At 48.6% G+C, this 16592-nt stretch overlaps 2 protein-coding genes across 14 annotated transcripts; one reads left to right on the forward strand and one right to left on the reverse strand.

Annotated features, from left to right (window-relative positions):
• Positions 1–861: 861 nt before the first annotated feature.
• LOC133481265 (receptor expression-enhancing protein 6-like) lies at positions 862–4272 on the reverse strand. 10 transcript variants are annotated; one of them, XR_009789499.1, is made up of 7 exons: positions 4013–4264; positions 3553–3646; positions 3245–3383; positions 3064–3177; positions 1695–1816; positions 1590–1611; positions 1116–1232 (listed from the first exon to the last, which is right to left on the reverse strand). XR_009789499.1 is itself a non-coding variant. In XM_061780422.1 (6 exons), exons 1-6 carry the CDS (start codon positions 4143–4145, stop codon positions 1095–1097), a joined length of 900 nt encoding a protein of 299 aa, XP_061636406.1. In that variant the 5' UTR covers positions 4146–4266; the 3' UTR covers positions 862–1094. The 10 variants fall into 10 exon arrangements, 6 of the variants coding, with proteins under 6 accessions (XP_061636406.1, XP_061636405.1, XP_061636409.1 ...); XM_061780422.1 differs by having other exon boundaries at positions 862–1232; positions 1590–1816; positions 3009–3177; positions 4013–4266; XR_009789498.1 differs by having other exon boundaries at positions 1090–1611; positions 4013–4265.
• Positions 4179–16368, forward strand: zgc:113223 (uncharacterized protein LOC541424 homolog). Of its 4 annotated transcripts, none has more exons than XM_061780418.1 (9): positions 4179–5957; positions 6825–6882; positions 7108–7232; positions 7306–7380; positions 7891–7986; positions 8065–8193; positions 8783–8929; positions 12311–12486; positions 16150–16368. In XM_061780418.1, the coding sequence occupies exons 1-8, from the start codon at positions 5790–5792 to the stop codon at positions 12452–12454; spliced, it is 942 nt and encodes a 313-aa protein (XP_061636402.1). In that variant the 5' UTR covers positions 4179–5789; the 3' UTR covers positions 12455–12486; positions 16150–16368. The 4 variants fall into 4 exon arrangements, with proteins under 4 accessions (XP_061636402.1, XP_061636400.1, XP_061636404.1 ...); XM_061780416.1 differs by having other exon boundaries at positions 4181–5957; positions 16146–16368; XM_061780419.1 differs by having other exon boundaries at positions 4185–5991; positions 16146–16368.
• The last annotated feature ends 224 nt before the right edge of the window (positions 16369–16592 follow it).

Raw genomic sequence — 16592 nt, forward strand, 5'->3', positions numbered from 1 at the left:
CTACGTTTCAGTTCAAATGTCCGATGCTCTAATTCTCTATTTTACGTAGCCGACATGGATTTGAATAAAAATCATACTTTTCAGGGGAGCAATAGAATTCAAAACGCATTCATACAAATTAAGTGGAATATTCTTTATGAATTTGACGTACTTGAGCTTTTGCCCCGTAATGAGTTTCATGAGGAAGGACATTGATCGTTTTCTGTACCGCTTCTGCTCACGCTGGTCGCGGGGGCGCTGGAGCCCATCCCAGCTATCTTCGGGCGGGAGGCGGGGCACACCCTGAACCGGTCGCCGGCCAATCGCAGGGCACAGAGGAACAAACAACCATTCGCACTCACATTCACACCTTCGAGCAATTTAGAGTCTTCAATTCAATCGACCTCGCCCTGTTTTTGGGACGTGGGAGGAAACCGGAGCGCCCCCCCCCCCCCCCCCCCCCCCCCCCCCCCCCCCCCCCCCCCCCCCAGGCACGGGGAGAACATGCAAACGCCGGGATTTGAACCCCGGTACCCAAGAACTGTGAGGCAGATGCGCTAACTAGTCGGCCGCCGTTCCGCCACATTAATTATTACTATTATTAAAAAAATGCTTATTACAAATTTACAAATGTAAATAATACATCTATATGATCTGTAACAGACTCCAAAAAAAAATATTAAAAATCAAATTAATTTATGATACACTAAAATATATCATAATTTAACATTCAATAAAATACTTAACTAAAACAAGTTAATAATAAATAATGACGAAGTAATATTAAAAAGGAGCTTTGCATAATGATCGATATCAGTGGTCCCTAACCAGCAGCCAGCGGCCATTTGGTACAGGGATGCAAAAAAACACACACAAAAAAAGTTTGGTGACCATTGATCTATATTTCTTACACATTGGATCAATTCAACTGAGTGGGCTGAGGTTGTTTTGGAGGCCAACTTTGTTTTTTGTTTATGTATGAAGAACTTCACAAATAAAATAAATAAAAGTGCCTGGTCACAGTCCACTAAAAACATTTAAAACAATGGGTCAAAGGTACAATTGCATCATCATAAATATCAAAACTTTTTTCATGGTTACAAACAAAGTGCATTTTAATTGATAGGGAAAATGTTAAAGTTTGTGTCACTTCTGTTAGTAGAAAGACAAAAAAAAAAAGGAACAGCAGAAGGAAAAGGTGTGACAAGTAGCTCCTCCTCCTTTGGATCAGGCCCCTCCTCCTCCTCTCGGCGCTCAAATAATATGAAGACAACGGGACAATTTCAAAACGGCAACTGTTGCTCAAATGCTAAGCTACAGAAAGCGCTGAGGCAGATTGATGAGGATTTGACATTTCCTCCTGCGGTTGCATATCATCTCGAAAGAGGATAGCTCAAATGCAAACATGCTAACAGCTGTTATGCTAACATACGGCAAAGATGGAAATACATACAACGGGGCAATTTCAAATGACTGGTGCGAATATGCTACAGGAGTGGGTGGGGCATGCGTGGATAGAACAATGAGTGGGTGGGGCACAATTAAAGGGAACTTAGTATTGTGAAAGGGTCAGGGAGCCGAGCATGCTAGCATGCGAACTGCTAGCTTACCTGCTGGTTAGCCCAGGAAAGGCTGAAGGATTTGATGATATCAATAAAGGAGCTAAGAACAGTTCCTTGTGTTTCTTTCAGGGTTTGACTTTGGAGTGTACGTACCGCTTGCTCTTCGGTCGGAGGAGATGCATTTTTTCTTCCCGCCGAGCTTTCTCCAGATGCACTCGGCAGACTTTTAGCTTCGAGCGACACCAATGCTTTGCTCTTCACCAGGGTGGACAAAACTGAACAGAGCACAGCAGGACGTGGACCTAATGAGGACTAATCTAGACTGGCCTAAACTGATCTAGACAGGTCTCTGCTGATCTGGAGTACAATGGACTTGCCCGGAACGGGTCTGAACTGAACTGTATAGTACAGACCACCGATCCATGCAGGCCTAGACCCGAGTGCACAGGGTTAATGGAAGACTAGATCGGAACACGCCAGTCCATGCAGGTCCAGGGTGGCGCATCCACGGACAATGAGGAAAACTGATCCAGATGTGGAGCTGGTCCTTGCTGGTCTGCAGTGATGTGGAACTACTGCAACTACTTACTTACACTAATCCTGGAGACCTTTTCATATTTGTAAACAAAAGGCGGGGGTACTTCCGGGTGGCAGACAACTGACCTATACTGACAACTATGACAACACATTTTTGTTACACTGGTCCAGGTTAAGCAGGGTGCCACGTCTACCTCACAGTTCTGAGGACCCGGGTTCAAATCCGGCCCCGCCTGTGTGGAGTTTGCATGTTCTCCCCATGCCTGGGTGGCTTTTCTCTGGGTACTCCGCTTTCCTCCCACATTCCAAAAACATGCACATTAAATTGATTGAAGACTCGAAATTGTCCGTAGGTGTGAACCTGAGTGCCAGTTGTTGTTTGTTTATATGTGCCCTAAGATTCGCTGGCGACCAGTTCAGGGTGTACCCCGCCTCTCTCCCAGAGTCGGCTGAGATGGGCGGCAGCACACCCGTGACCCTCGTGAGGAGAAACAGTTTGGAAAATGGATGGCTGGATGGATCCAGGTTCATCTGTACTGGCATGGTTTGATGTGGAACTGGTTCATGCTGGTCTGGATTTTGACTTAGATGGGTTTACATTAGTGCAAAGCTACAGTCATCTATATCTATTTGGGCCATCTTACACCTACATGGACTGGTGTGTACAGGTCTACACCCTCATGGATTGGTTTTTATAGGACTAGAGCTTAATGGACTGGTGTCCACTGCTCACTACTGTGTACAGTTCTAAACCCAGATGGACATGCACGTACAGGTCTAGAACTCCAGGGACTAGTATGTCCAGGTTTAAACCCGCATGGACTGGTGTGAACACGGACTGCTGTGTACAGTTCTAACCTTGGATGGACTGGTGTGCAAAGGTCTAGACCTGCATGGACTGGCATCTTTAGGTCTAGACCGCTATTGTACCTTCCCTAGTGAGGTTCTCTGCTGCGCTCATGGCCTTCCCGCTGAGGTCACTGACCATGTTGTCCACGGTGGCTTCGTGACGGAGGAAAACAGGTCGGACTACTCGGTTGTAGAGGACCTGGGATCCGTTCCAGGCCACGGGGGCCATGCACCACAACAGGAACAAACACTGCGGGCAAAGACAAGACCGGAAGAAAAGTGCAGCATGTTGGAGGTAAAGGAGGTGAGGAGGTTACCTTAAAGGCGTAGTAGAAGGGGAACCAGTAGAGGAAAATGTCGGAAAAGAACTCCCCCAGACTGAAGACTCCGTAGACCACCCAGTAGGTCAGCCATTTTGTGTCATCTTCTTTGCTGGGACTCTCGATGGCTTTGACTCTGACCAGACAAAACCTCATTAAATGACTTCCTGGCCCAGCAGAAACTTCTGAAAGGTTCGAACCTACAGACTAATATATGAACCTAAAGCTGGATTCCAAGGATATGGAGTAAATGCTCAAATGGATGTCCACTCTAGTCTATATGGAGGACCTGCAGAGGGACTCACGAGTAGTACGCCGGGTAGGCGAAACCAATCAGGTTGCAGAGCAGGGAGGCGCCGTAACCGTAGACCAGGTAGAATCCTGTCACTGAGACGGCACCTGAAGGAAGGCCGCGAGATACCGGATCATTTGGACTATCCGGTGCTACCTCTGCGTACCCGTTGAGTTCGTTCCGTGACTGAGCCAGACTGTATTAGCAACATTAGCTTAGCATCCACACATGTGATCAGCTACATTAGATTAGCTTGGGCGCACTTTATGAGACCAGAGGAACCATGTGGCTTTGTCTTTGGCAGATTAACGCAATCCTCTTGTGACCTCGGCACAATGCGCGCACAAACACACACACACACACACACACGTCAAGAGACACACACGCACACACACAACAGTCACATGCACTATGCGTCTCTCTCATGACACACATGCACGCACGCACACATTTGAGTACTACAGAGTACCTACCGGCTGCGAGGATCTTCTTCTTGACTCCGGTCTTCTCCTCGACCTTCCCCAGGAAGTCGGTGACGACGTTCTTCTCGTTGAGGAACTTTTCGGCTCGCTCTTTGGCCGCAGACAGGAAGCCGAGCAGGCCCATGTCCTCGATCAGGTCTTGAGGAAGACGAGCAAGAGATTCAATTCTCAGTGTACACCTGCCGCACGCGGGGGGGGGAGTCGAATGGGATCAAAGCAGGTCCCTCATTGGACCGAAACAAAGATGATGTCACATGTTGCCACAGTGATGCTTTTAGTTTTTGTGTTTGTTTTTTATTATTCAAATCAACAGTTCTGATACTTGGTTAAGACTGGCGCCAGGCGGAATCCTCAAATTTCCAAATCCGCCGCTTTTCAGGAGAGCAAAGAAACGGCACGTTTGTTGAACCTTCGTCAAAAAGAGTAAGACATGGCTCTCTAAACTACGGCCTGGGAGCCATTTCCGGCCTGCCATCCATTTTTGAGCGGCCCTCGGCATATACTAAAAGTAAGATTTGACACTTTGAAGCTTTGTAGGTGGAATTCTTTCCCCTTCTTGCTCGATGTACAGCTTCAGCAGTTCAACAGTCCGGGGTCTCCGTTGTCGTATTTTACGCTTCATAATGCGCCTCACATTTTCAATGGGACTGCAGGCAGGCCAGTCTAGTACCCGCACTCTTTTACTACGAAGCCACGCTGTTGTAACACGTGCAGAATGTGGTTTGGCATTGTCTTGCTGAAATAAGCAGGGGGGTCCATGAAAAAGACGTTGCTTGGATGGCAGCATATGTTTCTCCAAAACCTGTATGTACCTTTCAGCGTTAATGGTGCCTTCACAGATGTGTAAGTTCCCCATGCCATTGGCACTAACACAGCCCCATACCATCACAAATGCCGGCTTTTGAACTTTGCGTCCATAACAGTCCGGATGGTTCTTTTCCTCTTTGGCCTGGAGGACGCGACGTCCACAATTTCCAAAAACAATTTGAAATGCGGACTCATTGGACCAGAGAACAACGCCAAACTGTATTTACTGACATTGGTTTTCTGAAGTGTTCTTGAGCCCACGCGGTGATATCCTTTACACATCGGTGTCGGTTTTTGATGCAGTGCCGCCTGAGGGATCGAAGGTCACGGGCATTTGATGTCGGTTTTCGGCCTTGCCGCTTCCATGCAGTGATTTCTCCAGATTCTCTGAACCTTTTGATGATATTCTGGACCGTAGATGATGAAATCCCTCAATTCCTCCCAATTGTACGTTGAGGAACATTGTCCTTAAACTGTTGGACAATTTTCTCAGGCACTTGTTCACCTCGCCCCATCTTTGCTTGTGAATGACTGAGCAATTCAGGGAAGCAATCACGGCCCCCACCTGTCCCCAATGAGCCTGTTCACCTGTGGGATGTTCCAAACACGTGTTGGATGAGCATTCCTCAAATTTCTCGCCACCTGTTTCAGCTTTTTTTGGAACGTGTTGCAGCCATCAAATCCCAAGTTCATGATTATTTGCTCAAAACAATCAAGTTGATCAGTTTGAACATTAAATATCTCGTCTTTGTAGTGTATTAAACATAGGTTGAACATGATTTGCGAATCATTGTGTTCTCTTTTTATTTATGTTTAAAACAACATCCCAACTTCATTGGAATTGGGGTTGTATTTACTACTAAACTCATAACATTTCCACTCATAGTCTCACTGAAAAAGATCCGTTTCAGAAGCAAATCACGACAATTACCAATTGTCATTGCAAACGCCACTGACTGCCATGAACCGTGTTCGCCTCTATTGTACCCGCATGTCTGGAGCACTCGGGAGCAGGAATGCAGCACGCGCAAGCCGGCGCACGCCGAAACACCGCACACGCCCGCCGACCTCTTCGCGGGAGCCGCTTCCGCCTCGGCCGTGCCGACATGCGAGGGTACCGCGGTGTCAAGTACGTCCTGTTTTTCTTCTGCTACGTCTTCTGGGTGAGTACAACGCACCTTTTCGATTCGTCTTCTTCTTCCCTCACCGTAACGCGCGCACACGCGTCAAGAAGCAGATGAAAAACAGGCTGTAGTTAACACGCGGGAACGGGAGCGCTTTGCCTGATCTTTCAAGAATATCGTGTCCTTCCACAGGATACGCAACGAGTGGACCTCCTCTTTCTGCGTAATCGGCAGTAGAACATGGGTCGGTTTCACCCGAACAAAATGTGCTGTTTTTGTTTGACCTTCGGCAACACACACTCCGTGGACAGCGTAGAAATACTGCACGTACTCTGCTCGAGTGTCTAAGCATGTCCGACTTGCAACGTCTTGGCATTTCTCTCCCTTGTAGTGGACGGAAGGCAAATTTGATCTCGGACTCGGAAAGCCGCGCCGCTCTCGTGGCCTCGCGGCGCCGTCTGTTCGGCACTACAGCGGTTGACAGAGCTGAGGCCCGCTTCCTCGCCGACCCGATGAAAAGCGTACTCGACCGATCCGGAATTCTTGTTAAGAAAAGCTGAGGAAAGTCAAATGATGTCAATGGTTGGCTGGCGACCAGTTCGGGGCGTACCCGCCTTTCGCCCAGAGTCAGCCGGGATGGGCGCCCGCGTGAGGAGAAGCGCTACGGAAGATGAACGAATGGACATTTCAGATGCTAATTGGCAATGCTAACTCCTGTGCGCACGAATGAAGTCGTTCGTGTTTTGAAATTTGGTCAGTCTGATAAGAAACTTTGACAATTTGAAGATTGTCATCGGGACTGTCACCGTGACAACCGAGATGAACCGATGATGATGATGATGATGAATGTGTATTTTTCTGCTGTTGTTCAGGTGCTGAGCGCCATACTGATCGCGGTGGGAATTTATGCCAAGGTCGCCAAGGAGAAAGGTCAGACCTCCAGTGTGCTAAACGACCTTCAGCGAGGCAGGAAGTGACTGACTTGCATTTCCTGTTTCTGATGACCATGAGAACACTATTTGTTTACCTCAACTTACAAAGTTTACAGGACGTTTGAGGAACTTACAGGAAGTTAGCGGACTGTTACAGGAAGTGATTGCGACATTACAGGAAGTGAATGTGTGTGTGTGTGTGTGTGTGTGTGCGCGCGCGCAGATGTTGTGGACACTTTGGCGTTGGACCCTGCACTGCTCTTCATGGCGATTGGCTCCCTGACTTTCGTCATCACGTTCCTGGGATGTTTCGGCGCACTGCGTAACGCCACTTGCCCGCTCAAGATGGTACGACGCCACGATGTCGCAGCGTGATGACGTCACGGCGCGATGATGTCATCCCGTTTTTCCTCGTTTGTAGTTTGCGTCCATCGTGGCTGTGTTGCTCCTCCTGCAGCTGACGGCGGCAATTGCGGGTTACCTGTTCAGTGACGTGGTAGGACTCCGTGATTTCGTCAGTGGGTCCACGGGGTCACATGGGGTCATGCCCTTTGGAATTAATGCTCAAACAGTGTCCCATACCGGTACACTCTGTCCGCACTAGTAGCACTTTTTTGGGGTATGAGAAGCGCTTGATAAATCAAGTTTTTGTGGTGGATTGATTGATTGAACTTCATGTCCCGATCCAGGCGAAACTGGGAACAAGTTGACAAGTGTGTGCTACTACTACTAGGAGCATTATAACATTGTACTAGCACTTGAAAAGAAGTACTAGTAGTAGACAAATGTCAACTAGTGCACAATTTGACCTATTAGTGATGTAGTTGTCCTGCTACTATGCACAAATGTCATACGGTAGAGGAAAAAATTATACTAGTGCGCTGCAGTGTCTTACCAGTGAGGCCAAAGGGTGTACTAGTACATGGATACAAAGGATATGGAATAAATCTTCAATGAAGGGCATTCCTGCGAAGCGGCGCTGACTTTTGTTGACTTTGCCGTGGAGGTGATAGAGCGGACGGAGCGTCTGATGATGAAAAGCGTCGTCCGCTATCGGGAGGATCGGGACTTGGACAACGCCATCGACTTCGTCCAGAAGAAGGTACGAGCGTCTGTCCGTCCGTCCGTCCGTCTGTCCGGGATCTAGCGGCCCTTTTCATATGATGGCGCGCGCGTGTAGTTCCAGTGCTGCGGCGTGGACGGCTACAAGGACTGGTCCGGGAACGCCTACTTCGAGTGTTCCGACTCCAATCCCAGCTCGGAGGCCTGCGGCGTTCCCTTCTCCTGCTGCGTTGCCCCCGGCAACCGGGTAGGTCGCTGGCTCCCTTCCAGAAGCGTCCGCAATCCGAGTCCGTTTGAGTTCTATAGCGCAACGGTTGTCGTCTCGGGCACTTTTCCGCACGGAGCGGGTCCAGAAGCGCACGCCGCCTTTAGGGGCTGGCGACCCGAGCGAGACGGCGGGGAAAACTCCTCCTTGGGAAGAAACCAGATAGCGGAGCCGAAAACGCCGTGCGGGGCGGCCGTCTCGGGTTAGGGTGTGGAAGAGGAGAGAAAGACAGCGAGAGACAGAGAAAGAGAAGGATTGTTTACGTCAATGCGCCAACTCGGAAGATGCCTCGTTGATTTTCATTGCTTCCGAGACAGCGCCAATAAAGCTCGCTATTCTATTACGGAGTGGGAGAGGGAGGGAGAGAGCAAGACAGAAAGGTGGATCGAAAGAGAGAGAGAGACGAATGGAGAGATGAGACGTGAGCAACGAGAACATGCGGTACGACAACTGTTTGGAAAATGTAGATCCATAGGAAGGGAGGCTGATCCGACGTCAAACGTGAAACGTAGAGAAAGAAAACCACGTCGCCGCCCAATAACGTCTGGCCGTCGGCCCCCGTCATCCTCAGACGGTGCCGAACACCATGTGCGGTTTCGGGACGCAGCGGGCCTCGCGGGACATCTTCCTGGCGGGATGTCTGGACAAGATCGTGCGGTGGCTGGACCGAAACATCAGGACGGTGGCGGGGCTCGCCGGCGGACTGCTGCTCCTCGAGGTAAACGCGCCGCGAGGCAAAGCGAGTGCGCCGCAAAAACGCTAATCCTACCTGGTCAATTCATCTTTTTGGAGAGTGAGAACATCTCACTGTACACGAGCAATCTCTCGTTTATCACTGGGGTTACAAAGGAAATACAATTATTGAATGTATTATTGGCCAAATACATTCGTTTTCTCCACGGGATGCAATTCAACGCTATTATGAAAGACTTTAGAGAGGTGCAGGTCTTTGATTCGTCCACGTGAGGTCGCCAAACACACACGCAACACAAGCGCACCTTCAGCATCTGTGCGTGTGTGCAGTGTGCAGCCTCTCCTTGGGGTTACGCCCACTCGTGTGGTGACGCCCACTCCTCTTGGGTACGCCCCCACGTGCCTCCGAGGCGGCCATGTTGGGAAGGAGTTCGAAATGACAGCGGCTGAATAATTGCTTCAAAAACCTTTTAATTGGCGCCATTGACTTTGGATTTCTGGATCTGAGAATGTTTCAATAATTACATGTATATAATAAAGGCAGTTATTTCCTTTTACAGGCACACTACAAGCCATTTTCCAAACCTTTTCCAGACCTCATTTTTTTGGGGTCATCTAAACTGTAACTATTCAGTTGCACTGTCAATAAAAGACAAGAAACAACAACAAACCAAAACTCGAGGGTCATGTAGGTATTGTCCAATATGACCAAATCATTTGTCACATGACGTGTTGCAATTGTCTATTCAGACTGGTGTGCATTCATAAAGACTAGCACCAAAAAAAATTACGACTTTTTTGATTGAAGGAACTTGGTTAAGGTTGATGGATTGAACAATTACAATTAAACAAATGACAACATACAGGCACATCTCAATAAACTCCCATTTTGTTCAGTCCTCATACATTACATAGATTCATGAAACATTTGGAAAAAAGTCTTTCTCGAGGGAAATTTCTACATTTAAAAAAAAGTAGTTTCTTGATTGTTTGTTACATAATATTCTAATTTCTAGAGATGGTGAATTTTTGGTTTAGTTTGCTGTAAGCTGTTACTATTGATATAATACACACGCACACACACGCACATATATATATATATATATATATATATATATATATATATATATATATATATATATATATATGTGCAACAGTAACAGCGACAAAGCACAGCCGACTGCCAAATAGGATGTATTGTAGTACAGTACGTACTTTGAGTGAAATGCGTTGACTTGAGGGACTTTCCTTGTCGGGCAAGGACGCTCGTGGATATCCTCTCAGCGTGATCGTTGAGCCTCGAAGCGGGTCCGCAGCCTCCGCCGCGCCGAAGAGGTCACGGAGGCCAGCGGAGCGTCTCTCCAAATCATTCGCGAACGCCTGCGATTACCAAAGTGTCTTTATCTGATGCTTGAGCTTTGCTTCGACTGGGGAAAGTGTGCCCGCTTGTCTTCAGACATAGCCACGGTCCCGACTTTGACCGGTGCCATCAGCTCCACAAAGAAGTCTTCGTCCTTTCGAGTCTTCACATCCCCTGGTTTTCTGAGATCGCCGGACAGGAGTGCGGCAGAAATGGCAAATGTTGCTGCAAAGAAGCGTTCACGCATGTCACAGGAGCTGTTCCGATATTTTGACTGAGCTTGCGGAAGGCAAGGCCAGCAGTTTTTGTTTCTCTGCTGCCCTAACCCTGTGGTGAACAAAAAACAACAAGTGGAGTCCTCCCCCTTCCCAGCAACGTTGCCACCCCGTTCACTCTGAAGGCTTTCTGTGTGGCAAGATTAAAGACGAGGTGAGGGTTCAAGTGGAAACACACGGGCCGTTCTTGAGCACTCGCCCGCCTACTGGCGAACTAGCCGCCCTGCGTCACAGCACGGCAAACCACCCTGTACAGTACAGTACAGGCAAGCGAAATACAGTGTAGTGCGTCAACAATGAGCGCTATACACATCACAAAGTCACTCGAAGTACAAACACACATATAGCACACTTGAAGTCACCTTGTGGAATTCGGTGATTCGCCCACAGGATTGACATCAATCTTTCCCGAAAAGCTATCCGCTCCTTCCCTTTCCCACAAATAGGGTGCAATTACTAAGTCCGATAAAACAGTTCAACTCACTGAAGAATACACACAGACAGTAACAAGCAACATAGAACATAAACTACGGTTTTATTTAAAACCAGCATCCACCTAACCGGCGGTTTGGCCGAGACCCTCCCCCGGAGTCCGGGCTCGTGGCGCCGGTTCGGCTCGACTCGTAATAAGATTCCGCCGGAATCACGAAGCGCTGCTGACGCGGCAGTCGCTCGACATTTGGCGCAACGCTCCTGCTTCCCCGGCCCGAACGATCACTCGCCCTGTAAGCGGGCCCCTGTCGCTAGAACGTCCGCACCTAGGCTACCCCGCCTTCGCCGCCGGCGGCCCTAATCGCCCACGAACGCCACCCGCCCGCTCCCGTGAGCGCACGACCGTCGCCTTGCCGTCGCGGCTTCCTCGTCGCTTCCCGACTGGACTCGTTCACGAACACCACGCCGGCGGCCTCTTGGCCACGCCGTCTTTCAGTCTTCAGCCGGACACACGCTGCGCAGTCCTTGCAAACCTCCCTCATCACCTGCAGCCGCGGGCCCTCACAGTTGAAACTCGTTAAACATGAGTGGCTCCCTTCTCCCGGGGCAACCACTCCCTCAGTCTATTAGACCACATTCTTCCCGGTGTGCCGTCCTTTGAGTACCCTTGTCTGGAAGACATGCCCCTTGAACTGCCAATCTGAAGAGATCGTCACCGATGACTCCTCGCGCCGATATTGACATCTGTTTGTTCGTTGTCGTTTGCCCTATGTTGTTACAGAGCGTGCGCCAGGACGTGAGCGCTCAAGTTGTTTTAAAGATGAAAACACTGCAAAGCCTCCGACAACCGGTTCGTATCCTCGCAAAAACCGATCCGCAGCTCAACAATCGATATATCTGAGGATTCCTGGAGGATTTTGTATCGCTAGAGAAGTCCGCTACCGATAGTCGTATTCCTCGCCTTTACGAATAAATATCCGGTTCAATCGATTTATCGGTCTCAACCCTTCTCGGAACCCAGCTTTCAACGTGGTGATGTTTTAACTACAGTACTGTAGTTTGAGAAAATCAAGCTAAATGTTGTTCTTGCATTTGTTCCTGTCGATATTGTTCTGAGTGTGTACAGCGCAGGAAGATGTTTTGACTAGAAATAGATAAATTCACTAGGTGAGAGTCTACATTTTGATTAGTGCTAGACTGCTGGTACACGGGTCCCTTGAGTTACAACTAAGGGCCCCAATTTGTCAGTTTTTCCAGTTCTGAGCTGTCTTGGTGCAAATGGAAAAATGTCATGAAATGTAAATGATTTCATTGGCCGTGTGTGTGCGTGTGTGCGCAGACGTGCGTGATGTCGCTGGCTTTGGCTCAGGCGTGTTGGATCAACAAAGTTCGGCGGCGTGCGGCGGCGCTAGCGAGCAGGAGACCATCGCACAAGAAAGACCACCTGTGGTTTCCCGCCTTCGCCCACTTTGACGACCAATGAGATGACATCGCAACTGAAAACCCGTTTCCATGGTGACCTCTGACCGGCACCCCCTGTTGTTAGCACCTGCAACCACGCACACACACACACACACACACACAAACACACACACTCAACTCAAAGTGCTCTACATATTGTAAAAAGCAAACATAAAAACTCTTAAACAGGACAATACAAACAAATTAATACAAATGTTGAAAAAAATTGAAAATAAAAACACTAACAGTGCAGAGTTTCATGCTGAGTTGAACGCCAATGAATAAAAATGGGTTTTAAGATGAGATTATAAAGTGGACAGCGAAGGGACTTGCCTAATGTTTAGGGGGAGGTTATTTGAGGGAAGGGCAACGGAAAAAGCTCAATCCCCTGTGAGCCTCTGTTTAGTCCTCGGTACATCCAAGAGCGTCTGGTCAGGAGGCACTGGGCAGGAGTGTAGGGGTGGAGCAGCTCAGAGAGGCGAGTTGGGGCCAGAGCATTTCGAGATTTCAAAACAAATAAAATAATCTTAAAATGGATTAAATAAAATGCATAGGAAGCCAGTGAAGGGAGTTCCAGAATTGGGTCTCTCCTACGTTCTCCAGTTTGGAGGCGAGCGGCAGCATTTTGAGGGAGGACTGGCTGACTCCAAAATATAGTGCATTAGGGTGATGAAGAAGTGATGGGTAAATACGGCATCCAGGAAAGGAACTTGGAGGCACAGATGGTGGTAGACTTTGCAAAAAGGATGCAAATGGCTGCAGTGAACACTTTTTTTCCAGAAGAGGCAGGAACATAGGGTGACCTACAAGAGCGGAGGTAGAAGCACGCAGGTGGATTACATCTTGTGCAGACGATGTCATCTGAAGGAGGTTACCGACTGTCAGGTAGTGGTAGGGGAGAGTGTGGCATAGGATGGTGGTGTGTAAGATGACTCTGGTGGTGGGGAGGAAGATTAGGAAGACATAGGCAGAGCAGAGAACCATGTGGTGGAAGCTGAGACAGGACGAGCGTTGTACAGCTTTTCGGGAAGAGGTGAGACAGGCTCTCGGTGGACAGAAGTAGCTTGTAGAAGACTGGACCACTGCAGCCAAGGTGATCAGAGAGGTAGGCAGGAGAGTACTTGGTGTATCTTCTGGCAGGAAAGGAGAGAAGGAGACTTGGTGGTGGAAACTCACAGTACAGGAAATCATACAAGGAAAAAGGTTAGCTAAGAAGAAGTGGGACACTGAGAGGACCAAGGAGATGCGAAAGGAATACATTGAGAAGCGACACAGGGAAAAGGTAGAGGTGGCAAAGGCCAAACAAGAGGCATAGTATGACATGTATGGCAGGTGGGACACTAAAGAAGGAGAAAAGGATCTATACAGGCTAGCCAGACAGAGGGATAGAGATGGGAAGGATGTGCAACAGGTTAGGGTGATGAAGGATAGAGATGGAAATATGTTGACTGGTGCCAGTAGTGTGCTAGATAGATGGAAAGAATACTTCGAGGAGTTGATGAATGAGGAAAATGAGAGAGAAGGGAGAGTAGAAGAGGCAAGTGTGGTGGACCAGGAAGTGGCAATGATTAGTAAGGGGGAAGTTAGAAAGGCGTTAAATTGGACGAAAAATGGAAAGGCAGTGGATCCTGATGACATTCCTGTGGAGGTATGGAAGCATCTAGGAGAGGTGGCTATGGAGTTTTTGACCAGCTTGTTCAATAGAATTCTAGCGGGTGAGAAGATGCCTGAGGAATGGAGGAAATGTGTGCCGGTGCCCATTTTTAAGAACAATGGTGATGTACAGAGCTGTGGGAACTACAGAGGAATAAAGTTGATTAGCCACACAATGACGTTATGGGAAAGAGTAGTGGAGGCTAGACTCAGTACAAAAGTGAGTATTTGCGAGCAACAGTATGGTTTCATGCCTAGAAAGAGTACCACAGATGCATTATTTGCCTTGAGGATGTTGATGGAAAAGTACAGAGGAGGTCAGAAGGAGCTACATTGTGTCTTTTTAGATCTAGAGAAAGCCTATGACAGCGTACCCAGAGAGGAACTGTGGGACTGCATGCGGAAGTCTGGAGTGGCAGAGAAGTATGTTAGAATAATACAGGACATGTACGAGGGCAGCAGAACAGCGGTGAGGTGTGCTGTAGGTGTGACAGACGAATTTAAGGTGGAGGTGGGACTGCATCAGGGATCAGCCCTGAGCCCCTTCCTGTTTGCAGTGCTGATGGATAGGCTGACAGATGAGGTTAGACTGGAATCCCCGCGGACCAGTGAAAGCAGGGAGCAGGTGGAGGAACGGTTAGAAAGATGGAGGCCTGCACTGGAAAGCAGAGGAATGAAGATTAGCTGAAGTAAGACAGAATATAAGTGCATGAATGAGAGGGGTGGTGGCGGAAGAGTGAGGCAACAGGGAGAAGAGATAGCAAGGGTGGAGGACTTGAAATACTTGGGGTCAACCGTCCAGAGCAATGGTGAGTGTGGTCAGGAAGTGAAGAAACGGGTCCAAGCAGGTTGGAACGGGTGGAGGAAGGTGTCAGGTGTGTTATGTGACAAAAGAGTCTCTGCTAGTAGTAAGGGCAAAGTTTATAAAACAGTGTTGAGGCCAGCCATGATGTACGGATTAGAGACAGTGGCACTGAAGAGACAACAGGAAGAAGAGCTGGAGGTGGCGGAAATGAAGATGTTGAGGTTCACTCTCGGGGTGACCAGGTTGGATAAAATTAGAAATGAGCTCATCAGAGGGAGAGCCAAGGTTCGATGTTTTGGAGACAAAGTTAGAGGGAGCAGACTTGGACGGTTTGGACACGTCCAGAGGAGAAATAGTGAGTATATCGGTAGAAGGATGATGAGGATGGAGATGCCAGGCAAGAGAGCGGGAAGAAGACCAAAGAGAAGGTTGATGGATGTCGTGAGGGAAGACATGAGGGCAGTTGGTGTTCGAGAGGAGGATGCAGGAGATAGGCTTACGTGGAAAGGATGACGCGGTGTGGCGACCCCTAAAGGGACAAGCCGAAAGGAAAAGAAGAAGACAGTAATCCAGCCAAGATGTAACAAAGGCATGGATTACTGTTGCCAAGTGCTGTTGTGGAAGAAGAGGCTTTTTTTTTTAGCCAGCTGCCCAAGAGAAAAAGAAGCTGGACTTGACAACCGCACCAATTGAGACTGTTGTCTTTTCAAAGGGTATCAGGGGGCCCAAGTCAACAGGGGGGTGGATTTACGAGGGCCATTGGGACCAAACAACATAATTTATTTTTATTGAAATTCAAAGGGTTCAATGTTATCCAGGCTTTAATGTCCTCAAGAGACATTTCCTTAGTGGGACGTAAATGTGACCGTCATCCACAGAGCAATGAAAAGAAATCCCATGCTTTCTCAGCATGTAACCCAGGGGCAGCAAATATATAGAAATAGCAGGGGCCCTAAAATTGAACCTTGTGGAACCCAATAAGACGGTGGGGCCGAGTGGAACTCTGAGCGACCAAGGCTTACACACAAAGTTCTGCCAGCCAGATAGGATCCATTAATTCCCACCAGGTGCTGCAAACAAGCCAACAGAATACTGTGGTCCACAGAAACACACCAAACATGCAGGCACGCACACACCAAATAAGTACATGCATCCACACACATGCACGCTTGTGTACACACACGAAACATACACACGCAAATACACAGACGGGCACACAAAAACATGCTTTCTGAAAGTGGCGCTTTGCGTGCAGGTAGGTACAGGAACGACTACAGGAAGTGCATCCTGGGTTCCGGCGGATCGGCGGACGCCTCGGACATGTTGAGGAAATTCCTCAGGCGTGAACCCAAACAAGAAGCTTTCCTTATCGGCAAAGGCCTCACCCTGGACCTGGAACCCGCAACGCCCCGTCCGTGCCGAACAAAACACGCATGCACGTGCTCGCCAACAACTACCAATAAAAGTCCTTCACAGCACTTCCTGTGTGTGTATGTTACTGTCTTTTTCCTCTCCTGTTCTCCCTAAACATGCATTTTCTGTTAAGTTTGACATCAATGGCTGAAGCATTTCAAGTTGGGTGTTTCCGTCCCCCACTATATAAACACCAAGCGCCCTTATTCCATGCTGTGGCCTTCCGGTGAAATTGCCACTTCCTCATTCATCATGGAGCCAGTTCTACCAGTGTAGCATGCAGTTAGCC

This window comes from Phyllopteryx taeniolatus, chromosome 7 (genome assembly GCF_024500385.1).
Source record: "Phyllopteryx taeniolatus isolate TA_2022b chromosome 7, UOR_Ptae_1.2, whole genome shotgun sequence".
Lineage (NCBI taxonomy): Eukaryota > Metazoa > Chordata > Actinopteri > Syngnathiformes > Syngnathidae > Phyllopteryx > Phyllopteryx taeniolatus.